The 26,662-nt window shown below is 35.3% G+C and overlaps 3 protein-coding genes across 4 annotated transcripts in view; all 3 read left to right on the forward strand.

The window, feature by feature from the left end:
* On the forward strand, positions 1-2,571 carry LOC145328653 (BTB/POZ domain-containing protein KCTD1-like). Its single transcript, XM_080172426.1, has 4 exons — positions 1-495; positions 739-852; positions 1,143-1,343; positions 1,729-2,571. Exons 1-4 carry the CDS (start codon positions 304-306, stop codon positions 1,945-1,947), a joined length of 726 nt encoding a protein of 241 aa, XP_080028552.1. The 5' UTR covers positions 1-303; the 3' UTR covers positions 1,948-2,571.
* Der-2 (Derlin 2) lies at positions 2,555-9,309 on the forward strand. The gene is made up of 8 exons (XM_080172425.1): positions 2,555-2,668; positions 2,868-2,933; positions 5,016-5,082; positions 5,406-5,514; positions 6,459-6,558; positions 7,063-7,219; positions 7,581-7,697; positions 8,207-9,309. Exons 1-8 carry the CDS (start codon positions 2,639-2,641, stop codon positions 8,293-8,295), a joined length of 735 nt encoding a protein of 244 aa, XP_080028551.1. The 5' UTR covers positions 2,555-2,638; the 3' UTR covers positions 8,296-9,309.
* The window catches only part of su(w[a]) (suppressor of white-apricot), a 26,456-nt gene continuing 9,096 nt past the window's right edge, over positions 9,303-26,662 (forward strand). For both annotated transcript variants that reach the window (XR_013882532.1, XM_080172421.1), the window contains exons 1-16: positions 9,303-9,418; positions 9,708-9,765; positions 10,184-10,294; positions 10,595-10,664; positions 11,860-11,962; positions 12,457-12,536; positions 13,136-13,259; positions 17,838-17,962; positions 18,262-18,325; positions 18,754-18,874; positions 19,276-19,365; positions 20,584-20,648; positions 21,081-21,245; positions 21,745-21,852; positions 25,731-25,932; positions 26,345-26,446. Coding sequence is in view for 1 of the 2 variants with exons in the window: in XM_080172421.1 (XP_080028547.1) it covers positions 9,352-9,418; positions 9,708-9,765; positions 10,184-10,294; positions 10,595-10,664; positions 11,860-11,962; positions 12,457-12,536; positions 13,136-13,259; positions 17,838-17,962; positions 18,262-18,325; positions 18,754-18,874; positions 19,276-19,365; positions 20,584-20,648; positions 21,081-21,245; positions 21,745-21,852; positions 25,731-25,932; positions 26,345-26,446 (1,655 nt within the window). In the remaining variant the exon portion in view is untranslated. The remainder of the gene's footprint in view (positions 9,419-9,707; positions 9,766-10,183; positions 10,295-10,594; positions 10,665-11,859; positions 11,963-12,456; positions 12,537-13,135; positions 13,260-17,837; positions 17,963-18,261; positions 18,326-18,753; positions 18,875-19,275; positions 19,366-20,583; positions 20,649-21,080; positions 21,246-21,744; positions 21,853-25,730; positions 25,933-26,344; positions 26,447-26,662) is intronic.

Below are 26,662 nucleotides of genomic sequence, written 5' to 3' on the forward strand. Positions count from 1 at the left end.
GCTTAGTATGAAAACAAAAGTTATTATTAATAATAATTTAAACATTTCATCAGAGAGAAATAGATGGAGAGAACATAGGTCTGTAAATTATAATATGTATCCAAAGTTTTATAAACACGTCATATCAATCGTTGGCTTTTAAACTGGGTATATAGCTACTTTTTAATAAATATATAACTAGCTAGCTTGATTGGTTGAAGTTACAGAAGGCTTAAGCGGGGATGTTGAAAAAACTATCGTCCATTGCATTATCCTTGAAGATATTTAAAGATTTATATTAATTGTTTTGCTTTTTTTAGAAAAATGACTGATAAAAGTAGTGAAATAATTGCATTGAATGTTGGGGGTGTCAGGTTTGAAACAACTCGCCAAACATTGACAAAGTATGGAAATTCTGTCCTGGGAAGAATGTTTGCGGGGACCACCACCCTCCCCCCTGCAATGGTGCTCAAGGGAGGGGAATATTTTATTGACAGAAATCCTGATAGATTTAGGGTAAGTTGTTCTTAATTTATGTGTTTTTTATCGGCAATTGGGTTAAAATAGAGAGGGAGGGATGGTGCCGACCCACAACCAGCTTTAGTTTTAGTTTTGTGATATTTCTCTTGTCCTTTGTCATGTGTAGTTTTGATACTTCATAAACCCTTTTAGGACCAATATAGCACTTCCTCTAGCTGATATAACTATCAAAGTTCTCTTAAATTACCCAACATTACTAGGTATCACATATTGATTTAGGTAATTTTGGATTATCTCCGAGATGGGGAGCTCTGCGTGGATACCAGCAATAAAGATGCCCTGACTGGCCTGTTGCTTGATGCTAGATTTTTCCAGCTGGCAGATTTAGAAATCAAGGAAAACAACTGTTAAATTAATTTTTCAGAAAATCACCTATGCTTTGTCATGTCATGTCATGTTTTGAAGCAATGTACTTCTCTCACCAATAATGATAAACATATCATGTCCTTGTGTAGATTAAAATTATTTGGGGAAATGTTCTACTGTTACTCTTTATATACATTGCACAACCGCATAAATAATAGGCAGTTTTATCTTCTGTCAAATTTTCTCCTTATCCCAGCAAAAATTTATCCTATTCTGAAATATAAATTATAAATATCAACTTGAACTGTTGTTGTGTGAAGGTTGCTGATAGCATCGTTCGAGCCAAAGGGGAGGAGACATTACGTATCAAGCGCATTGCTGAGGAGGTAGCCAACTGTTTGCAAATGAAAAACACCGCCTCGAATCTCGTGAAGATTAATGTTTCTGGAAGAATATTTCAGACGGAGAAGGCAACCCTGTGCAAAGGCACGAACTCGATTTTGGCTGATATGGTTGAGGTAACATACCTTTTTTAGCAATACACATAATGATGTGCTTTCTTTCAAATTGCCAAGCACAGAGTCCCCTCCTTATTTTTGAAAATTAGGGGAAAGCGGTTTTCAATGTCTATCCCAGCAGGGAGCCCTAACACTGCGGGGACTATGTTTGCGGTATTTGCGTTACTACCCTTTACACAATATAATCTAACCTGGCCTTAAGTATGAAACAAAACGCGAAAGACTAACCACCTCCTCCCCTTGTTTTCCCTTCAAAATTTGGGGTTCTTTGGTTATAATGAGCAAACCGCGGTTTTGGAGAAGTGTCTGATATATTTTTAATGTTACTTTCCCAGGAAATTACAAAGTTACGCTGTTATATTCAAGATCATGTTTTTGTTTTTAGGGAACATACAACGGAACGAAATATGATGAACATGGCAACATATTTCTGGATGAGGATGCAAGTGCTTTTGCCACCCTGCTCTGCTATTTGAGAACCTATCCTAAGGGAACATTCTACGATTATTTAGATGACCACCTACCCCTGGGCTTCGCAACTCAGATGGCTAGAAAATTTAAGATCATTGATCATGGGCAGTATATTGAAATTGATATGCCATAAAATTTAAATGAAAGGGGATGTCTCTTGGCAGGAATATTAATAATTTCAGAATGAGTTATTTTTTACCTATGTATTTTGTATTTATCCCCTATTTTGCAAAAAATTACATAATTATTACAAAGTATGAATAATTGGAAAGTAGATTAGTTTGTACTTAGTATTTTTATTCTTCAAACTCACGCGTATTTTTTATTGGTTGTTTTACGTTGGATCATTTCAAATCCAAACTACTTTTTCATGTTTCAAAAACTTCTGATTTTTATTTTGTTGGTAATTAATTTTTAATTGGATCTCTTTAAATTCTTATTTTTATGACTTATGTATTTCAAATGAAACTGTAAATCATTTTTAATTGTGCCTTAAAACTATGTCTTTTATAATGTGCGCTTTTGCTGTAAACATTATTTATATATCTATTTTATTATGATATTATGCCATATACTCATAATGTAACTAGTTTAATTAGTTTAGATTTAATTTAGCTAGCTATGATTTTGTACAAAAAAATTGAGCTTTTAATTTGACAACTTTTGTGCCACTTATAAAATATATAGATATTTATATTTTTACACGTGCTATGTAATAATAAACTATTTTTGATATAGTATACGAAAAATTTTCAGATTTAATTATAAAGATGAGTTGAAAATATTTATTTTTTTGTCACTAGTCCTAAAGAATATTATATAAAATGGCGAATGTACAGGCCGTCGTTTCACAGGTAACTATTTTATAGCAGAAAGTTTCTTCTACTAGTGTCTTAACTTTTCAGCAAATAATCTAATTTTTAAAAGGGGTAATTTTGTTCTTCATAATTGGGTGCTTACATAGTTTTTTTGCACCTCAAAATGCATTTTTATAAGATTTTTTTTCTTTTAACTTTTCCCTTCATAGAAGTTAATCAAATTAATTTTTTTCAGTGGTTCCTGGAGATGCCACCAGTAACCAGGGTGTACACAACTGCCTGCGTTATGACCACAGTTGCGGTAAGTGTGTGTTTAGTCCCCCCCCCCCCCCCTTTACATTTATTGTCGTATGATTACAGTTGCAATAGGTGTTTTCTTATGTCCTCCCCCCCCCCCCCCCTAGATATACCACACTTTTCTGGGATCTTGCCAAGTCAAGTATCAATTGTTGGGAATATCAAAGGATGACTCCATGCAAAATTTGAGCCGGATCCGGCCAAAACCGGCCGTGAATTTTATAAAAAACCGGTTTTTTCCGGTTTTTAGGGGGTATCTGTAAATCGATTCAGCTGGAGCAAAACCGGTTGGAGGTACAAAAAATTTTACTTCACATGAAATTTAGCCAATGTAATTGCCTACAAAAATGTACTTCATCATCAACTTGATTGGACAACTCTTTCCCCTCCTAAATGTCCATTAAAATCTCGGAAACGGCAAAAATCGCCAAAAATCACGCCTTCGGCGGCGAATAACGGCTAAACGGTCAGCCGGAGGCGAATAAAACATGAATAAAGAAATGTCCGCCTCAAAAAGTTGTTCAAAATCAATGAGATGCTTGAAGTCTCTAAAACGACTCCTTCCCCTCCTTTATGGGGAAAAAATGAAAAAACGTGATTTTCAAAAGTATGCCCACTTCGTGGGTGTGGGGGGCACTGAACCTGTCACCCCAGGGTCACCAAATATAAAGTCTAGGCGGCCCACAATGCTGAATTTTCACCAAGTGAAAGTCTTGTGTCATTATCTCTTATGAGAAAAAAGTTATTAATTAATTAAAATTTCAAATTTTGATTTTTTGATGGATTTCTTTGATGAAATGACAGGCTGGTCAACTTTTAGGCCATTTTTTGCGGTTTTTGGCCCGCCACGCCCAAACGGTTTGAGATAATCTCACGGGACCTTTTGCCCAACCTAAGTCTGGTTATTTGTGAGGTCTAAGGAAAAAAAATCCCGGATTGGATGAAGCGCGACGTCGCTGCGTGCCGTCAAAAATCGCTGGTCGGCTCATTTTGCCCCCTCTATCACTCACCTTGTGCCATTTTTCTGTGTAAAGATTCTAATTATAATCTTTTGCGTAAGTCTGATTTTTTTTCCTACACCTCACAAATAACCAGACTTAGGTTGGGCAAAAGGTCCTGTAAGATTATCTCAAACCGTTTGGGCGTGACGGCCTAAAAACCGCAAAAAATGGCCTAAAAATTGTCTGGCCTGTCATTTCATCAAAGAAATCCATCAAAAAATCACAATTTGAAATTTTAATTAATTAATAACTTTTTTCTCAAAAGAGATAATGACACAAGACTTTCACTTGGTGAAAATTCAGCATTGTGGGCTGCCTAGACTTTATATTTGGTGACCCTGGGGTGACAGGTTCAGTGCCCCCCACACCCACGAAGTGGGCATACTTTTGAAAATCACGTTTTTTCATTTTTTCCCCTTAAAGGAGGGGAAGGAGTCGTTTTAGAGACTTAAAGCAAATCTTTGATGTGGAACAACTTTTTGAGGCGGACATTTTTTTATTTATGTTTCATTCGCCTCCGGCTGACCGTTTAGCCGTTATTCGCCGCCGAAGGCGTGATTTTTGGCGATTTTTGCCGTTTCCGAGATTTTAATGGACATTTAGGAGGGGAAAGAGTTGTCCAATCAAGTTGATGATGAAGTACATTTTTGTAGGCAATTACATTGGCTAAATTTCATGTGAAGTAAAATTTTTTGTACCTCCAACCGGTTTTGCTCCAGCTGAATCAATTTACAGATACCCCCTAAAAACCCGAAAAAACCGGTTTTTTATAAAATTCACGGCCGGTTTTGGCCGGATCTGGCTCAAATTTTGCATGGAGTCATCCTTTGATATTCCCAACAGTTGATACTTGACTTGGCAAGATCCCAGAAAAGTGTGGTATATCTACCCCCCCCCCATCACTTAAATTTTTTTGTAATATTATAAATCACATTTACACAATTGCCTGCGTTATTACTACAGATGCGGAACAAAGCGTTACGGACTTATGTACGGACGAATTGACAAAGTGAATTATAGAGTAGCCTCGCTACAAAAAATTAATCAATGTTAGGTATAATATTTTTGATGTTTTCTTAATTTAGGTATTTTTAGAAGTGGTGACACCATTTCAGCTTTACTTCAACCCGTCCTTAATATTTTATAAATTCCAGGATTGTAGCACAATAAGTTATTGTAGCAAAGCTAATCTACAAGTTGTTCTATAAAAAAAGTTTGTCTTTTTGCGACATTTTATAAATCTATCCCAAAGTTACTTAAAGGATTATTAAAAAAAAGACATAGGTACATATTTTAGAATTGTCACTCTTTTGAATCTGTTATTGGAATAATCATGCAAAGTTTTAAATCGAACGTTATATTCTAACGTGCTTGTATTAACATTACGAACTTTCCATGGACGGACAGGACCTAAATGTAGTAAAGCTTCGCTTTTAAAAAAGTGAAACTTTATGATAACATTATGCTATAATGCTAGGTTTGGAGACTTATAACACCTTTCCTGTTTTTCGGCAATCTAGGATTTAATTTCTTTTTCAACATGATATTTACATACAGATACTGCAGAATGCTGGAGGAAGTGAGGTAAGTGTCAGGGAGGGGACATTCCAATGTAAATTATTCTGGTGCATAAGTTTTTTTAATACTTTCTCTCATTTCTTAGCTTTGAAACATAAAGGTTTGTACACTTATGACTAAAAGTAAAAACTTAAAACTTTTTTTATCGGGATTTTAATAAGGTTTAGGTACTGTTTCTTCAGCATGGCTTAGAAACTGATTAATATCTGCTGGATTAGAACTGATTCTAAGCCATACTGAAAAATCACTAATCGTATAATATTATAGACATTTTTAACGACAAATTAAAATGATCAATTCCTACCAGTTTTGTTAGCCGAGCCTTCGTTCCATCGGGGTCAACAAAACTGTATCTTTGCTTTATCTGTGGAAAGGTGTCTGTATATAATACGATACAATAATTAGTAGGCTATAAAAGTTTTCCGGAATTTTAATAAATATAATAGATTTGAAATCTGCATAAAATTTTAAGGATTTTTTATAAAATTCGTTTTTTATATAATTCATTATTTAAAAGCGCAAATCCAATTTTAGTTAATAAATTTTGACCAATAGGATAGGTGGATTGGAAACTACCTGTGCTCTAATTGGTTGAATGATGTACGTCACTTAAGCTTCTCCAATCAGAGCGCAGATAGTTTTCAATCCACCAATCACAGATGTCAAAATTATTTAACTTAATTTGTATTTGCGCTTATAGATAAAGAATTATACAAAAAACGAATTTTATAAAAATTCCTTAAAATTTTATGCAGATTTCAAATCTATTATATTTATTAAAATTCCGGAAAACTTTTATAGTCTAATAATTAGCTCTTACAAATATTTAAAGGTTAGTTCAATTGGTACCTAATGGATTATTCTTTAAAAACAATAGGTACACAATTTTTCACAATTGCGAAACCCTTAACATTCATTTTGTGAATAATCTCCTTTATTTAAATTTTCAGTTTTCGTGGCAAGTGCGCGGACTATGTGTTCATGTTTCTGTTTGGGGCTGTGTTTATGATACTATTTGCATTTTTTGTTAATCTTCTATTTTTCGGCCAGGTACCTTTGCTTTTAGCACTTGAGCTATTCTATGATTAGAGTCGGTCCGTACGTTCGTCCGTAGTGTATAGATCTGATTGATAATTTAGGCATGTATGAATTGTTCATTTGATATCAATTACGTATTTATTTTTGAAATTGTAAAACCTAGAACGATCAAGCACCATGTTATCAGCAAAGCACCTCTATGAGCAAGTCTAAGGCGTTAGGATGTCAACATCAATTCCTGTATGATGAATTGATAGGCTCTTTTTAATCCCCTTGTCCAAACTTTTCCACTAATAATTTTAATCTACAGAAGGGGTAATTTTGGATATGAAGAACATCAAATTATCTTCTATTGTCTCATCCCTGTATAAATGATGGACTTTGACCATGTAGAATAAACTTAATCTATATTTTTAAGTGCGATAAAACTAGGTAAACGTTATTTGATTTTAAGATCTGAAATATGTAAAGATTATTATTAGTATTCCTTTTTCCTACTCTATTTCTTATTTTCAGGCATTTACGATAATGTTGGTGTACGTGTGGGCGAGAAGAAATTCCTCTGCAAGAATGAACTTTTTCGGCCTGTTGACCTTCAACGCGCCCTACCTTCCCTGGGTGCTCCTCTGCTTCTCAATTCTACTCGGAAATTCTATAGCAGTCGATGTGTTAGGTACCTAGTATGTTTCAGAAACACCCAGGGAGGGAGGGAGAGGACTTTGGTCTCAAAATAATAGTGTTAACTCAAGTTTGATACATATTTGACTAAATCCTGATTGTTTGGGGGAAGTTAATTTACAGAGAAGGGTTATTTTGTTTGTAATAATTGGAAATAAGTAATAAACACAAATTTGTCTCATTCCTGGAGAAAGTTTTATCTATCATGATCTATATATCATTCATGGTTCGAAGTAACGCAGTGATAACCTGAATGTAACGTTACATGTATTTAAAAATTGCCACAAGAGCACTTATTTTACCCTTACTGTTCTTTAATTGATGATGAATCAAATGTTTCATATATGTCTTTACAGGTATGGCTGTCGGTCATGTGTATTACTTTCTGGAGGATGTATTCCCTTACCAGCGCGGAGGCCGGCGGCTCCTCGTCACCCCGCAGTGGCTCAAAACTATCTGTGATCCGGCCCCAGGTAGAATTTTGACGTGTTGGAATCGCCGCATTGATCTTAAACTTTGCATGATTTTTTCTTATAGCAGTTATGTACAATTTAGAAAGTGTAGCATTTCTACAATCATGAACAGACAGTTGCTTGTTACCTACAATTCCTAATTTTTGGAATAGAGCTTTCTAGTTGGACACAATAATTTAATCAATGGGTCTCCTTAAGTTTTGAATGTTAGTACGTTAGGTAATAATAATTACGTTCTTAATTTATACATGTTTTGTTCATTTTTTTACCTTTATTTGTTGAGCCTCTCTATTGTAAACGTTGAAATACCTGTTTTCAAGAAACCTTTTGTTGATTCTTGATAGTAAAAATTGGTTCTTTTATTTCTTGGTCACTAAAACAAACACCCCTACAATTATTTTAGATTTTTAAATACTCTGTCATTTCTAGCCCATGGGCATGTGGGGGATGTAACCCTGTTGGGCGTAATCCCAACCGGATAATATCCTTTAAGCCTTTTCTATCTGCAGAGGATCCAGACTACAATCCTGGACCAGAGGAGAGACCTGGAGGTTTCAATTGGGGGGCTGCTGGCGCCCAGGATCAGGACCAAGACTAAGCAACTTGACATGGATATGGCACATGAAGATAGACTATTTTACCTAAAAAATTTCCCAGTAGTTTCAAACAAGTTCCTAGGAAACAAATTATTGCCATTTTTGTTTTATACTAGCAGAAATATTGAGAGGTTAAATGTTTTTTTTTTATCTGCATGTGACATATCTCTATCTTTTGATTTATGCTAAAATAATACCATAATCTAATATGAACTAGTAAAGTGATAATTTATATTAAGATAGCTTTAGTTTTTTGGAGACAAAATAATCTTTTAAATGTCATTTCATGATAATTTTTATTTGAGGAAAGTTTATTATTTATTAGCTATCAACCTATCCTTGTATCCATGGTGATAAGCAAGAGTTTTGGTGAATTTGTGGTAGGGAGGTTAAATGCAGGGCTCGACAGCAGCGTTTTATCGACCTGTAAGCTGGGCCTGGTAGCCATCTGTAAGTTGCAAAATAATCTACGTTGTCATAACTTTAAATTGGATTTATTTTGTTGATTTTTTACTTTAACAAAAAGTTACCTATTCTTTTTTTAAATTCAATACCTAGCCATTATATGGAATTATTTTTATATATTTATAATATGTGCCTTGATGTTTTTAAGTCCTAAATGTAAGCTACTTGGCATTAAATCTATGTTGGTGATATTTCATTGGAAAATAATACTATTTTACCTCCATATTCCTCCATTCCTTTTTTCTTTGTTGATAACAACAAAGCATGATATTTTGACCAGAGGAAAAGTTAAATGGAAAATAGTTTTTCATTGAATGAAAGGTCTACTTTTGGTTATTTATAGCACAACGTTAAAGTTTAATTATAAATGTTTATGAGTCTTTAATTGTGCGTGGAAAGAGGTTTGTCATGGTGGTGGTTTATGCCCCCATACAGCTCCTTCCGCACGCCTATGATCCTAAGTCGCTATTTGTGTGTATTGTTTGTTTTTTTCTTGTTTTTTAAGCATATATTTTTATATTGTTAATATTATGTATTTCTTTTCAGAAAAACATTATAAAATCAAATGTTTGTTAATCACATAGGTATAAAAAATGAAGCATAGAAAAAAAGGGAAGGTGGAAAAAACCATCGAGTATACGGATCATTCCAGTCTTTTAGGTTCACTTTCTTACATTAATGAAAGCGGAATATTTGTGTAGATTTTTCAAATCAAATTAGTAAATTTTCACCATAAAGTTAATGATACTTATTATTTTTTGAATGAAATCTTGATGATGCTGTTACTAGCTAGTAGGGTCTAAGTTGTCCACTAATAACTTTAATTTTTCATAATTACGAGAGTACACCCTTTTTATAGTCCTTGTCAAATCCCTTCTTTTTAGATATATTAACCAAATATGATCAATTCTGCTTTTCTTTAAAAAAAGAAAGTTTAACTGTAATACAGTATTTGGTTATTCCTCCAAGTTATTCAGAGATGACAACAAAGCACTTAGTGTGGAAAGGTAAGATTTGTTTTATATCATCAGTTAATATATCCTTATAAACAAGTAACAGGATGTGTGTCTGTATGAGTGTTCCTACTAAAATATCTCAATAATTGTTGGACCGTTTTGTATCTCCTTTTTATTAAAGCTTCTTTTAGGTTCTTGTAACTTATTATTTTATTTTGGGGGGTTGGATACAACTACCCTTCCAAGAAAAATCGTTCATAGAAGATATAGCCCCTCCCCACTAATAAAAAATTGGAAAAAATGTGGATGGGAAGTTGGGAACCCCTTATCACCCTTCATTGCCTCTAAACCTTGTTTTATAAGACTAGGTATTTTATTCTTGATAATAGATCCGTGAAATTTTTTTTTTTTTTTAATAAAACTGATTCTCTCAAATCAAATGAATTTTAAACAGTTTAAATAAATTTAGACAAGAGACATTTATTCCATGGAGCGGAGATGAAAGTCTGTTGCTGGACAGGTTTGATGCCAGGGTTCTTCTTCATTCCCTCGACACTTACACGCACAGCAGTAAAGATAGGTAACATTTTGTTTGTTATGTATGATGAAACTCAAGTCTTTTTTTACAGTTGTTATAATAATCTTTTTTGTGTGTCAATTTCTCTTTGAATTTGCAAGTGTTTGATATTATTTATTTTCAAATAATTAAATAATACCTAACAGGTGGGGGGATTCCGTTTGTTTGTTTATTACTTCAGTTTATGTTAAGTTATATTAGGGCCCCCAATATAACTACAATTTAACCCATATTTTCTAAATAGGGTGTTTTATTGATCTAAAAACACTTTAAGGTAGGTAAATGACCAAACATTATTTACAGTGACCTTGAGGAGGCTGAGAGGATAGAGGAGGAAATGTGTGAAGAAGAAAGATGGAGGTCTCTTTACAATGTAAGTTTCTACACTGGATTTATTATTACTTGGATATTACATCAGATTTTCTTGTTCTCTAATAAAGTGAACTCTGTAGCGGGCTATAATAACAATCTCGCCCAACTTAACTCTTTTACCCCATCCACTCTCCTCATATTGGATGAATGGCCTGACCAATAAATGATAGGGGAAATAACAAGTTAAATTGGAGACAATTTTTCTCCTATCATAATATCCAAGTATATTCTACAAATCTACATTCATTTTCCCTATTGCTGCCATGTTAAACCCGTGACAACAGATATTTTAACAATGAGATTGGTGTGAAAATTTTTGACTATGGAAAATTAACAAAGGGGGGGGGGGGGAATGTGGTGAATAGTGCCACGACATACCAGCAATATTATTTTGGGTGCTACTCCCTTAGTTTTAGAGATAATTGGGTGAAATCTTTTGGGCTGGGTCACTAATTACCCCAACTAGTGGTATCTTTCAAAAAAAAGCCTCTCCTAAGCTTTTAAAGATATTGAGACAAAACCTTTTGAGGTAGATCAGTACAAAATATTTGAATAAAAAATGGCGGCGGTACCGCCGCTCCCGCCGTCCACCGCCATTTTCCGCCGCCGCCGCCAAAATTTTTTTTATTGCATTTCTCGCCGAATTAGGCAATTTGGAATCATTTGAGACCATGTTATTTTTTTCAAAAATTTTTCCCCTTATAACCAACCCTGCTGGGGGACTTAGTCATTTTTTTCAAATTCTCGTTTATTAAGGTATATCTTAAATTCAGTGCTTCTCCTGTGCTTTTAAAGATATTGAAACAAAATCTTTTGAGGTAGATCAGCAAAAAAATATTTGAATAAAAAATGGCGGCGGTACCACCACTCCCGCCATCCACCGCCATTTTCCGCCCCCCGCAGGGTTGGTTTATAAGGGGAAAAAATTTTGAAAAAAATAACATGGTCTCAAATGATTCCAAATTGCCTAATTCGGCGAGAAATGCAATAAAAATTTTTTTGTCGGCGGCGGCGGAAAATGGCGGTGGACGGCGGGAGCGGCGGTACCGCCGCCATTTCCCCCCCCCCCCTTAAATTGATTTTATTTAGATTTTTATCCAAAATAAGGGGGAAGGGGTTCCAGTGCTCAAAAGTTATTTTTAGGGAAAACAACGATTTTGCTGCTGTTTAATTCCATTGATATAATTATATTCTAGGATGATGAGCATCTTGAAACACTAGAGGAGGAGACTGAGAAACGTGAAGGACTTCTCAAGCACCAGGGAGGAGAGGTTCACTTCAATTATGATCAACAAACAGGCATGGATATAGAGCAACTCCGCTCATTTTGAAATATTTTTTACTTTTTTAAAGTTAGGTTAGACTATGTTGGATAGCCCCGTAGTGTAAGTTCTTGAGGATAGTCAGTCACTCTGAGGTAAAGCACCTTAAGTGTTGAGTCCATTTAGAAACCTCTATAACAGCTGAAAATACAAATAAAGCTTCCTATAAACAGTGAAGACATTAAGATCAGGTGAAATTAACATGTTTAGGTAATTAACACGTGTATCAGGTTTAATTCGAATAAATGTTTCAAATTTCTAACATTTGTGAGGGTATAACCCAGTACTTAGTATACCAAGTAACCTAACTTGATCTTAAACAAACAAACGAAAAACTACCCTTTCTCCCTTATTTTTAATAAATTTTAAATAAAAGGGGGGGGGGTATTTTTAGTGCTCAAGAGGGTACTTTGTGTGAAAGCACCACAATCCCTCAAACTTGACTCATTAGCTTTATCTCTGATCTGTTAGGAGGGAAGGATGAAACATTAGAGAATGAGAACGCTGTGGTAGAAGGTCCCCAACTACCTCCTGGAGCCATTCAAGAACAGGTATTTGCTGGCTGGGAGGGGATATTGGACTGTAAATGACACTAGTACCCAAAGTTTTCGTGGCCTTAAAAGCTTTTGATACTTTTTTTACTTGATAATTTGTCTTTCAATATGTTTGCACAATATTTTTGTGAATTTTGATTCAATGTTTACAAAAATTAGGTAGGTATAGTCCCTTTCATGGCAACGCACATTAAGGGGCGATACTTCGTATTTTTCACAGTAGCTTTTCTCTTAGTTCTAGCCCCTGTGGCGGGCTCTAACCCTGCGGGGCCATTTGCCTAACCCTGTAGGGCAATCACCAAACCCAATATAACCTAACCTTACCTAAAATGATTTATAAAAAGCCATTTTAAAAATACGACGAATCGCCCTTAAGGTTCGTTGCCACGAAAGGGACTATTCCCCAAAAATTTCATCGATTTTTTTGTTGAGTTCATACCTATAAAGTTTTTTTTGCATTAATATTACTTACCGTCTTGTCTAGCGTCATATAGGGGAATAAAATGTATTTCAATTTATCGTTCGTTGTCTTATCCGATAAGATCCCTGGGGTAACCTACAAAACCACTTAGGTATCCAACTATCTATCTGTTAAGGACGAAGAGCTTGATCCGTATGTCCCTGATGAGAACCTGCGGGTGCCTGATGACCTAACCATCCCTCCAAACAAGAAACAATACAATGTCATTCTCAAAACAGCTAAATTTTTGGCCACCCAAGGTAAAGATATTTCCAATATGGCTTCGAAACCGATTAATAATCGGTGGATAAGAACCGGTTCTCAGCCACACTGAAAAAAAACATGTATCGTGTTATATAATATTATATCCGGTTTTTACCTACGAATATAAAAATGTACAATCATAATATTAAAGCCAGTTTTGATAGCCCGTTCCTTCAGCGTCAAGGTGCTGTTTATGATGAAAGCAGTTTATACTACGATGCGATAAATAACTATTTTTTTATTCCTCCAATCCTTAGGGTAAAGCGGGGCGAACTCGGTGTATTTTTCGGTTTTTTGAACCTGCAAATCGTAAAAATTATTTTTTTTAAATGGGACCAAGACCAGTAGAAAGATCTCGGAAAAGTCGATCAGGTCCTAAAAGGACGTAAACCTAGGACTTTGGGAAGTTTGTCAAAATTGATCTCTAAAACGGCACCGACTTCGCCCCGCCTTGAGGCGAAGTCGGTAGGGCATTTTCAAGCTTCGAAAAATCGATGACGTATTGATTTTATTACAGCATGCCCAAAAGGTAAAAGTTGCTAAATGTAATAAAGAGTATGCACAAAAAAATTTATTAAGATAGGTCAATTTTTTCTACCAAAAAAAATAATTTTTCCGAAGTACGCGAAATTTGACTTTTTTTCCGAAAATTTTTTTGATAAAAAACATAAAAATACTACTAGAAAAAATAACTTTTTATGACTTTAAAGGCCTGATCCTTAAAATTCAGGCAATTTTGAATAGATTTGGCCAAAAAAAAAATTAGTTCTATTTGCAAAATTTCCTAAAAAAATAAAGTTGAAAAAAAGAGAAAAGTTTGGCAAAATCTGTGGTCGATTTTCCAGCTTCAAAAAACCTATGACATATTGATTTAATTACAGCATGCCCTAAAGGTTAAAGTTGCTAAATGTAATAAAGAGCATTCACAAAAAAAATTATGAAGATCGGACAATTTTTTCTACAAAAAAAAATAAATTTTTTCTAAGTACGAGAAATTTGACTTTTTTTCTCGAAAATTTCACTTTTTATATAAAATTTAAAAAGTTAGTATAAAAAGTGAAAAAACCGAATTCGCCCCGCTTCACTTTTAGTCGATTTAAGAAAAAACTATACAAGCTTTTTTAAAGTTTTAAACGGAAATGGATAGCCTATTAGATTCTTAATAAGTCCCCTGAAGACGTCTAAGCTCTAGCTCTTACCAGTTTTTGTCCAACTTACCGTTTTTCCGACCGAAGCAAAAAAATCGAAAAAAAAAGACTTTAAGACCCAATAAGTACCCTAAAAATTCATCTCACAAAAATTTCATTTTATACTTTTTTGTAGGCAATTTAATAAGGAACAAATTTGATTTTATGTTTTTTTCTGTCAGTCGATTAGAACATGGAGAAAAATGTCATTTAATGAAGGTGGTCAAAAAAATACCGACTTCACCTCAAAACCGAGATCGCCCCGCTTTACCCTATATAATAGTAACAGGATGTCTATCTGTAAATTAATATATCGACCCTCCATGTTTTTTTAGTATTAAAAGAAAGAAAAATAATTTTTGTGGTAAAGGGGGGGGTTTTTAATGCAACCATCTCGTAATCAATGTATAAATGGCACTTAGAATTCGAATTTTGATCTAAAATTTTGCATGAGTAATCCTTGGTAGGTCTATTTTCCCTAAATCGAACAAAAAGTTGGAAAAGTAACGGCTGGCAGCTGGCGGCTCAGCCGTTTAGCCGTTTTTTGCCTATTTTCAGGGCAAATTCATCATTAATTACGTAGGAATCAACTTTTAAAAACATATTTTTGGTTTAATTCATGTTAAATGATAGCAATAACCATTTTTAAAATTTCTAGTGCCAGCTGCTAAACGGCTAGAACCGACTGAAAACGGCTGGGAGCCGCCAGGAGTATGATGAGTAGATAGGGCATGTGACATGTCTAGGGGTAAGTTTTTATGGTTGCTAAGCTCAAAAATGCTACCAAAAATAGTGGCAGCCCATCCATATGGCAGCTGGGAAACAGCTGCAGCTCAGCTGATAGCGGCCAAGAGTAGAATAAGTAGATGGGGCTTGTGACGTGTCTTGGGGTAGGTTTTTATGGGTGCTGAGCTCAATAATACTACAAAAAATAGTGGCAGCTCATCCATATGGCAGCTGGGTAACGGCCACTGCTCAGCTGGGAGCGGCTAAGAGTAGAATGAGTAGATGGGGCTTGTGACTTGTCTAGGGGTAGGTTTTTAGGGGTGCTGAGCTCAAAAATACTACCAAAAATAGTGGCCGCCCATCCATATGGCAGCTGGGAAACGGCCGCAGCTCACCTTGGAGTTGCCAAGAGTAGAATGAGTAGATAGGGCTTGTGCCATGTTTAGGGGTAGGTTTTTATGGTTGCTGAGCTCAAAACTGCTACCAAAAATAGTGGCGACCTATCCACATGGCAGCTGGGTAACAGCTACAGCTCAGCTGGGAGCGGCCAAGAGTAGAATGAGTACATAGGGCTTGTGAGGTGTCTAGGGTTAGGTTTTAATGGGTGCTGAGCTCAAAAATACTACCAAAAATAGTGGCCGCCCATCCATATGGCAGCTGGGTAACGGCCGCAGCTCACCTTGGAGTGACCAAGAGTAGAATGATTAGATAGGGCTTGTGACATGTTTAGGGGTAGGTTTTTATGGTTGCTGAGCTCAAAACTGCTACCAAAAATAGTGGCGACCAATCCACATGGCAGCTGGGTAACAGCTACAGCTCAGCTGGGAGCGGCCAAGAGTAGAATGAGTACATAGGGCTTGTGAGGTGTCTAGGGTTAGATTTTAATGGGTGCTGAGCTCAAAAATACTACCAAAAATAGTGGTGGCCTATCCATATGGCAGCTGGGTAACAGCTGCATCAAAGCTGGGAGCGGCCAAGAGTATAATGAGTACATAGGGCTTGTGACGTGTCTAGCTGAGCTGTAGCTGTTACCCAGCTGCCATGTGGATGGGCCGCCCCTATTTTTGTTAGTATTTTTGAGTTCAGCACCTCTAAAAACCTACCCCTAGACACGTCACAAGCCCTATCTACTGATTCTACTCTTGGCCACTCCCAGCTGAGCTGCAGCTGTTACCCATTGCCATAGGGATGGGCTGCCACTATTTTTGGTAGCATTTTTGAGCTCAGCAACCATAAAAACCTACCCCTAAACATGTCACAAGCCCTATTTACTCTTCATACTCCTGGCCGCTCTTAGGTGAGCTGCGGCCGTTACCCAGCTGCCATATGGATGGGCAGCTTCTATTTTTGGTAGTAGTATTAAGCTCAGCACCCATAAAAACCTACCCCTAGACACGTCACAAGCCCTATCTACTCAATTTACTCTTGGCCATTCCCAGCTGAGCTGCAGCTCTTACCCAGCTGCCATATGGATGGGCCACCACTAATTTTGGTAGCATTTTTAAGCTCAGCACCCATAAAAACCTACCCCTAGGCAATAGACATGTCACAAGCCTACCCCTAAACATGTCACAATCCCTATCTACTCTTCATACTCTTGGCCGCTCTAAGGTGAGCTGCGGCCGTTACCCAGCTGCCATATGGATGGGCTGCTTCTATTTTTGGTAGTATTTTTGAGCTCAGCACCCATAAAAAACCTACCCCTAGACACGTCACAAGCCCTATCTACTCATTCTACTCTTGGCCGCTTAAAGGTGAGCTGCGGCCGTTATCCAGCTGCCATATGGATGGGCGGCCACTAATTTTGGCAGTATTTTTGAGCTCAGTACCCTTAAAAACCTACCCCTAGACATGTCACAAGCTAAACCTACTCATTCTACTATTGGCCACTCCCAGCTGAGCTGCGGCCGTTACCCAGCTCCCATATGGATAGGCTGCTTCTATTTTTTGTAGTAGAATTGAGCTCAGCACCCATAAAAACCTACCCCTAGACACGTCACAAGCCCTATCTACTGATTCTACTCTTGGCCGCTCCCAGCTGAGCTGCAGCTGTTACCCAGCTGCCATATGGTTGGGCCGCCACTATTTTTGGTAGCATTTTTGAGCTCAGCAACCATAAAAACCTACCCCTAGACATGTCACATGCCCTATCTACTCTTCATACTCTTGGCGGCTCCCAGCCGTTTTCAGCCGGTTCTAGCCGTTTAGCAGCTGATACTAGAAATTTTAAAAATGGTTATTGTTATCATTTAACATGAATTAAACCAAAAATATGTTTTTAAAAGTTGATTCCTACGTAATTAATGATGAATTTGCCCTGAAAATAGGCAAAAAACGGCTAAACGGCTGAGCCGCCAGCTGTCAGCCGTTACTTTTCCAACTTTTTGTTCGATTTAGGGAAAATAGACCTACCAAGGATTACTCATGCAAAATTTCAGATCGAAATTCGAATTCTAAGTGCTAATTATACATTGATTACGAGATGGTTGCATTAAAAACCCCCCCCTTTTCTTCGGAAAGTGAGGGTACACTCCCTTAAATAATTCTGAACCAACCCTTTACCTATAAGAACCTTCACATCATTGTAGGTTTGGTCAGTGTTGAGCGAGACATACAGATAGACAACCTGTTACTTTTATATAAGGATAAATTTCCTTTCAGGAAACCAAATGGAGATTCTGTTGAAAACTAAGCAGGCCAACAATCCAGCTTTCCTGTTCCTCACCAACACAGATCCACTACATGGATTCTATAGACATCTTGTCTATATGATCAAAACCAAACAGGCATTAATTATTAATGGTACTTTCACATTAATCCAAATCTTGACCACCTCCCCCCCCCCCCCCCCCACCCCAAGTCAATTCATGAATATTGTCATCCTTAGCTGGATCTTTAAATCATTTCAATGGTGCGCCAAATCGGGGTGCGCCGAATTTCAGCCAATCACAGCGCGGCATTTCGTAAAATGCTGTGCTCTCATTGGAGGAAAGTTGGCTCACCCTGATTTGGCGCACCATTGAAATGATTTAAAGATCCAGCTCTTGTTTTTTTAAAATACCTATAAGATTTATGGTTTTTGTAGTATAAACCTGTAACCATAGAATCTGAAGAATACAGAGGTCCTTCCCTAGTACCTTATTCTGCAAGTAAGATATAGATAGATAGATAGACAGACTTGTTGATAGATAGATAGGAGAATATAGTTGTCATTCCTTAGTACCTTATTCTAAAAGTAAGATTGATAGATAGACAGACAGACTTGTAAATAGATAGATGGGCAGACTTAAGAAAATAAGTTCAACCATAGTATATATAGATAGATAGCACATATGATATGAATAAATAGTTGGATAGATAGATGGACAGACAGAAAAGCATAGACATTAAAAAAAAACATATATTTAGACATATAATACATAAACAAAAATAATTGCAGAAATATAACAGTCAAATGCAAGATCATTAGACAGATAGGCTAGGTTGTCATAAATACAAACTTACAAAATAGGAAGTTGATAGAAGTAATAACTAAACACTTTGAAGACAACACCCCTAAAACATCTTTTTTTTACAGGTGCTGGCCTAGGCCCTAAAATTCCTACAGTTGTGTATAAACCTGACGCAAACTGTGCTTACGCCCAGCTTATTAACAGGATCAAAGCGGTTGCCCCACCCCCCAAGAAAACACCTTCTAGGTCAGTATTAGATAAAAATTTTAAGTTGGGTTGACAATAGTTTTTTTTATGTATATGGATGAGATAGAATTCTGGAATCTTAAGGTTAAGACAATGGTAATTTTTTCCCCATTCTCAACTAAGATAAACAAGATTATGTCGATGAAGATTATTGTTTTGAGATTGCTAGTTTCACCATTCAAATAAATATTTAATAATTGTAGGCAACCAAGGTTTTAAAGCATGACTGAGAAGAGAAAATTGTTATAAAACCTTGGGTAACTGCATGATTTATAGTTCAGTGTCCACTCTTTCCCTAGTAATTTGCTCCCTCTATATTAAAGTTTATTTGCAAAGCTTTATTATGTTTCTTTAAATAAATATAACATTTACTCAGCTAATTGAAATATTTTTATTTTCAGGGAGAGCACCCCTGCGTCAGAAACACCGCCTGGAAGTAAACCAGGGACACCTCCGCCTCCCTTATCTGGCACAGACACCCCCCCGCCCCCAGGAAAACATTCATTGATTAAATGTGTTGCTGGTTTTAGAACCTATGGCGTACGCGTACTAAAATTGACTATTGATATAAAAGTAACAGAATGTCTGTCTGTGTGTGTATGTAACAAAGAATCTCGCTACACTTTATTTAAAGTGTAGCTTTTAGGTCCTGGCAAGGTTTAAACTATTTTGTAGAGAGATTCTCAATCGCCCCTGTAAATTCCCCCCCCAAAAAAAAAAAAAAAATATTTGCATAAACCTAAAGCTAAAGTGGCGGACAGACATGCTCCAAGAGGCCTCTAGAAAATGTGATAAAAAAGATAGAAAAATAAATTTGCAAAATGGGATTTACATATATAAGAATTTATTTAAGTTAGATATGAAGACATTTAATACAACATTACCGACAAGATATACAATATACATATTACATACAGACAAACGTACAATATCTACAGTCTACTGACAAACTTCTAAACAGATTTTTATACAGACAGACATAAGATAATGGAAAATCTTTTAATAGTTTTTTCTCGCATCGTATTATAAACAGCTTTCCGCGGATATATTTAGAATGTATGTACAATTATAATATTAAAAGCAGTTTTTGAGCCCCGAGATGCCGAAGGCACGGGCTAAAAAAACTGGTTTTGATCTTATGATTGTACATTTTTATAATCTTAGTAAGCTGGATATAGTACGATGCTAGACATAGTTTTTTGGTATGGATGAGAACCGGTTCTTATCCACCGGATTCGAATGAATACGAGAATTAACTTTCTCGTATTCATTTGAATCCGGTGGATAGGAACCGGTTCTCATGAATACGAAAAAACTATGTCTAGCATCGTATTATATCCAGTTTTCTACGAATATAGAAATGTACAATCATAAGATTAAAACTAGTTTTAATCTTATAATTGTACATTCTATATCCGCGGAAAGCCGTTTATAATACGATACGAGAAATAACTATTCTCGTATTCATTTGAATCCGGTGGATAGGAACCGGTTCTCATCCATACGAAAAAACTATGTCTAGCATCGTATTATATCCAGTTTTCTACGAATATAGAAATGTACAATCACAAGATTAAAACTAGTTTTAATCTTATAATTGTACATTCTATATCCGCGGAAAGCCGTTTATAATACGATACGAGAAATAACTATTATTATATTTAAAAATAAATCGGAATTCAAAGTTCAATGTATGTTAATTAAATATTAGGCGCCTCTGTAACTGTATCAACTATAGGATCAGAAGACAACTCAAATAATTCTTCTCATAGACAGGAATTTTCATACTCTATTTTATAAAACTCTCGATTTTTTACCTAATCCTAATCTTTTGATTGTGCATTCTTTGTTGACAGTCTAAACTGGGAATTTTTGGTTGAATATTTCCCTAGAATGGATTTTAAGGGATATGCCATTAAATTGATGCACATACCCAATCATGCAAAACTGAATGGCCAGTCCTGCATAATAATATCGATTGCCATAAAGATTTAGAGAAAGTATTTATGAAACTTTTCATTCATTTATATTTTTTTGACACATCTGAAATATATCTTTAATTTTTACAAGTTAATAGGAAGTTTATTTAAATGATCCTTCCTTTTGACTTGTCCCCTTGTCTGTTTTAAATTGGCTAAAAATTAGATTGTTCCCTCATGAATAAATATCTTTTTTTTTCAACAGAAATAAAATTGAAAATTGTTGAAGGTGACTCCTCCAGTTGTATACCCCCCTCCGAATATTCCCCCACCCGGAGCTTACCCTGCACCCCCTCCACATGCGCTACCCCATCACCCTGGGGGACCCCCACCTCCCCACCATCTAGTCCCCCCACCACCCCCTCACATGCTGCCCCTGCCACATGTTGCAGGTTAGACAACAACAAAACAAGAATCACAACTTCCATAGAAGCCACGATTTAAAATTAACATCTGAAGTAACTACTTCTGTCCGTCTAACAGTCGATAACGTTATGGGGGAAATGTAATTTTTCGGCTGGTATTAATGATAAACTGCGGATTTTTTTCCCTCTGTAACCCATTTTTGTCCTTTCATGATAAGTTTTTGTGGACTTTTGGATGTTGTCACTTTTTTCACTTAGTTTGAGAAGATTCCCTATACAATTGAGAACCTATTCAGTTTGCAATTTATTTTGTCATGCTACAAAATATAAACATTAAAAATTTAAAAATACGTAAGAAAGGTTTCGTGATTTATTTTCTCCAATATATTTATATTCCTGATTTTTACAAACATTGATTGCTCTTCAAAACTTCTGGTCCATATTCCCATCCAGGATTTTTGTGCTTCGATGGATGTTGTCATCCTTGTTTTCTTTTTAAGGTGAATTTAAAACTTTTCTATTTCAGGTCTACCCCCTCCTCCACATCATTTGGCGGGGCCTGGAGCTCCCCCTCCCACCTATGGTTATGGGGCAGGGCCGTACGCACCCCCTTTTATACCACCACCCCCTCCAGGTACCGACTTACATTTTGAATTGTTGATTTTTCATAAAATAAACTTGTAGAACTTATTTTTTGTCCGTTTATGATTTTGAGATGAAAAAATATAAATAGCATAAAAGCTAGGTAGAAGGTTTAGATCACATTTGCAAGTTCGTTCATAAAATAGTAAGATTTCCAGTATGGCTTCGAAACTGATTAATATATGCTGGATCAGAACCGAATCTAAGCTTTACTGAATACTCATGTCAGTATAGTGTCTTAATATATACAATTTTTACAAATAATCCTTATACTAAAGTAACAGGATGTTTGTCTGTGTGTCTGTACCGAAGGATCTCGCCAACCGCTGAACCGATCGGGTTCTCCTTAACAGGGTAGATTCTCATGGGTTCTGGGAAGGTTTATAACTATTTTGGGGGAGGGTACAACCACCCTCCCAAGAGGAATGACAAAAAAATCGAAAATTTTAAAAATATATGGGAGACTACAACGTAACATAAAGAGGTATCGTAACATAAAGAAGTAACGTAGAGACTTTAACAAACAAAAACATCTAAAGTGCCACTAGAGGCCTCTAGGGGCGTAGCCGCTAGTAATATATAAAGAATCATAATATTAATACCGAATGTCCCGCCTAACAACACTGGAATTAATCCTATAATTTTCACAATATCTGCGTAAAGATGTCTATAATTCGATGCGATAAATACCTAATTATTCTAGAATTTTGTAAAAGTACTCACAATGTCATCGAAGGTGATTTGACTTTTGTGTCAGAACCTGAATTGGGACATAGTGCATTTCATTACCCTAGGTTAGGTAACTTTATTTCACTTTTCAATTAAATCTAAAATGCAGCGGTTTTTGCAGGAGGTACCATTTTCTGTGAAAATTTTAGAGGAAAATTAAACAGTTTTTAGTTAATTTCTACTTCTATTTTCAACTGAAGAAAAAATCCTTTTGTGTATATACAGAATCATTGTTTTTACTTAATCTTATCCCAAAAAAAATTTAAAAATTAACTCATAAAAGCCGATTTTTCATTTTTTTCAATATGGGTAAAATAAAAATATTACCATCTCCAAAGGGTTAAAATCAAAATTTCAAAGCTCTAAAATGTTGTTCATCGAAAATAAATAGCAGTTCATAAGGACTTTTTGCATCCATCTTCTCATTTAACAGGGAAAAAAACTAAAAATAGAATCTATTTTTTCAGTGTTGACATAAAAAAAGCATTTGATAAAAAACTATAAAAAAAAATATTTTTTAAAAGTGCTAAAAAGTTATACAGACTATTCAGTCTTTACCTCTGACATTGAAATAGATGTAAAAGAAAGTCAATTTAGTATAGCAGCCAATTAGAATAAATTTTCTTATGGAAATTCTCATCAGATCATTACTGATAAACCAAGGTCTTATTGGATAACATACTAAATGCTCCTTTAAAAATTTTTATTCTATGAGAAAATCATGTTTTCAAACGGACATTTCAAATTAAAGAGTAGCTTCAAGTGACTAGCTGTTCCCAGAGTGAGAAATACCAATGTTTATTACACTAGTCCTTAAAGTTTTACAATTATGTTTCTGATTCGTTGGTTTAACAACTTTGAGGACTTTTTTAATTGGTTAGTTTATTAAGTTGACTGTTCAAACGTTTTAACCACTAATCTTAAGCTCCAAAGAAGGTAGTTTTGTGTTTTAATATTGGGGATGTACATTAATTTATTGTCCTTTGTCTTATCCCTTTAGATCCATGAGTTGTTCTACCCTTTGACTTTAGGGCGATATTGATCTTGAAAATAGTCTAAAACCACACCAAAATAAAAGTGTTACCAATCTCCCTCTCTCTCTTTGTTTCTCTGTCTCTTTCTCTCTCTTTATTCAAGGGTGATAAAAGGGAAATGCAGTTCTTCATAAAATGTTGTTTCATGGGGTTGTATACATCCCCTTCTGCACGCTTATGATCCAAAATATTGCATACTATATTGTAACATACCCTTTTTCCAAAATGATCATGTTTATGGGTTGCACTTGTTTTTGAGAGAAGGCATTTCCCCTACTTTTACTATAAATACCGCTCATCTGACATAGCAGCAGTAGGTCTTTATTTTGTCTTTAGTTATGGAATTTGTTTAGGCTAAGATTCGTACCTTTCTCTACCATGTGCAGATTTGCTGAATCCTATAGAAATATTACTATTACTTGGATGTTGCACCAGATTTTCTTGTACTCTAATAAAGTAATTCTCACAGCCAGCTAAAGTTACAATACCCCAATCCATCCCATGGATGAACAAACTATAATAAACGAGGTACATATTAGCAAGCTAAATTGGCGACAAATTTTCCCTTGTTAATATATACATATATTCTATATACATTGCTAAAGTAAACCAGTTTTAAAAAATATAAAAAATATAAAATCATAGAGTAGCTTCGCTACTAATAATGGATATATTATTATTTTGATTTTCATGTTCTAATAAGGCTAAATTAACATTTACCCCTCTACCACATTTATATCCTCCCCTCTTTCTGGATAAACAAACTGACGAATACATGGGTTTCATGTTAGCAAGCTTAATTGACGACAATTTCCCCCTGTCATAATATCCATGTATATTCTACATCCATTATTAAAATTGTGACCATATCTAAATTATGTTTATTTGGGATTAAGTCGGACAAAAAACATAGTTTTTAATCATATTATGTAAAACTAGGGGATGCGCCACTAGCATCTAGAAGCTTTTAATGCTTTTAATTCAAAGGGATGGGGACATTCCTAAAATCATTCCGGGACCAGGTAAAAGCAGTTAGTGAAGGTTAGTAGAATAAAACCTTCCATCACATTTTCTATCGAATCCAACTTTTAAATAACATAGTTAAATTAAGCAACACTTTTTAAGTTCGAGAGTATAAACAAGAATTATTTATAAAATAATCTACATTTCTAATTATATACTTCATGCTAGTCATATATATGTCAAGATAAAATTCAAAAACTTTTTTATTCTTTATTTTAATTCTTTAAAGATTAAATAGATTCTACTTAATAAAAGCTACTCTATAATTTGAAATGTCCATTTGAAAACATGATTTTCTTATAGAATACAGAATACATAGAATCTTTTTACAAAAGAGCATTTAGTATGTTATCTAATAAGTCCTTAGTTTATCAGTAATGCTTTGCTGAAAATTTTGTAAACAAATTATCATAATTGTCTGCTATAATAAATAGATTTTTTACGTCTAATTAAATGTCAGAGGTAAAGTTGAATAGTCTGTATTACTTTTTAGCACTTCTTTAAAAAATTATTATTTATATTTTTAATCAAATGCTTTTTTTATGTCAACACTGAAAAAATAGATTCTATTTTTGTTTGTTTTTTCCTGTTAAATGAGAAGATGGATGCAAAAAGTCCTTATAAACTGCTATTTATTTTCGTTGAACAACATTTTAGAGCTTTGAAATTTTAATTTTAACCCTTTGGAGATGGTAATATTTTTATTTTACCCATATTGAACGAAATGAAAAATCGGCTTTTATGGGTTAATTTTTAAATTTTTTTTGGGATAAGATTAAGTAACAACAATGATTCTGTATATACACAAAAGGATTTTTTCTTCAGTTGAAAATAGAAGTAGAAATTAACTAAAAAACTGTTTAATTTTCCTCTAAAATTTTCACAGAAAATGGTACCTCCTGCAAAAACCGCTGCATTTTAGATTTTATTGAAAAGTGAAATGAAGTTTCCTAACCTAGGGTAATGAAATGCACTATGTCCCAATTCAGGTTCTGACACAAAAGTCAAATCACCTTCGATGGCATTGTGTACTAGGTAGTTTTTGGATTACAAAATAGATACATTCTACCCACTTTTATTTAAGGATTCCATGGACCAGTCGTAGGACCCCCTACAACAGCACTACCACCCCAAGCCCACACCTTGCGGGATGGTACACCCCCGCCTGGGGAAGAAGAAGATGAGGGGGATGAGGCAGCAGACAAGAAGTTGGAGGAGGCCCCCGTAGTGTTCCCCCCGCCAGAAGTACAGACTATTATTGACAAAATGGCCAGTTACGTTGCCAGGTGAAATATTTGAACAGGGAGGGAGGGGACATTCAACTATAAATTATACTGGTATCCACAGATTTATAATCACTTTCTCTCATTCGTTGGCATAAAACTTTTATTAATTCTTTATTAAATGTTTTGAACTAGTGCTGTCAAATTGTTTGTCTTGGGGGGGGGGGGGGGGGCGGAGGGTTTCATAAGTTGATTGTACACCGTGTTCAAATTTTTTCACCAATACAAAAGAAGTTATTTTGTTTTTCGTACTTTTTTTTGTTGAGGCGGAGTTGTTGTTGTTGTTAGTTTTATACTAATTTTAATCCGTGGGTATTATATAGATAGGCTTAATCTTAAAAAACTTAATTACGAGCAAAAGCGCCATTGAATGTCTATTGTTCTATCTTTATTCAAACTAAACCTATAATTTCAGAAATGGCAGAACATTCGAGGACGTAGTGCGGGCTAAAGATGCTTCTCGGTTTAGCTTTCTATTTCCTACAGATATTCACCATGGATACTATCTGGCTAAACTAAGGAATGGATACATTATATAAAACTATCGATTGTGCCCATAGCATCTAGGGGCTCTTTATTTGAGGGTGGGAGGGGATTGTTATGTTAGCCAGCTACAAGTTTCACTTTATTAGAGTATATGATCATCTGGTGTAAGATCCTAGGAATAATAAATCCATTATTATAATCTCGTTGTCTTTCATCTAATTTAAAAAGTATTCTTACTTTGCACAAA

This window comes from Acartia tonsa, chromosome 9 (assembly GCF_053477335.1).
Source record: "Acartia tonsa isolate MP-2025a chromosome 9, ASM5347733v1, whole genome shotgun sequence".
NCBI classification, from domain to species: domain Eukaryota; kingdom Metazoa; phylum Arthropoda; class Copepoda; order Calanoida; family Acartiidae; genus Acartia; species Acartia tonsa.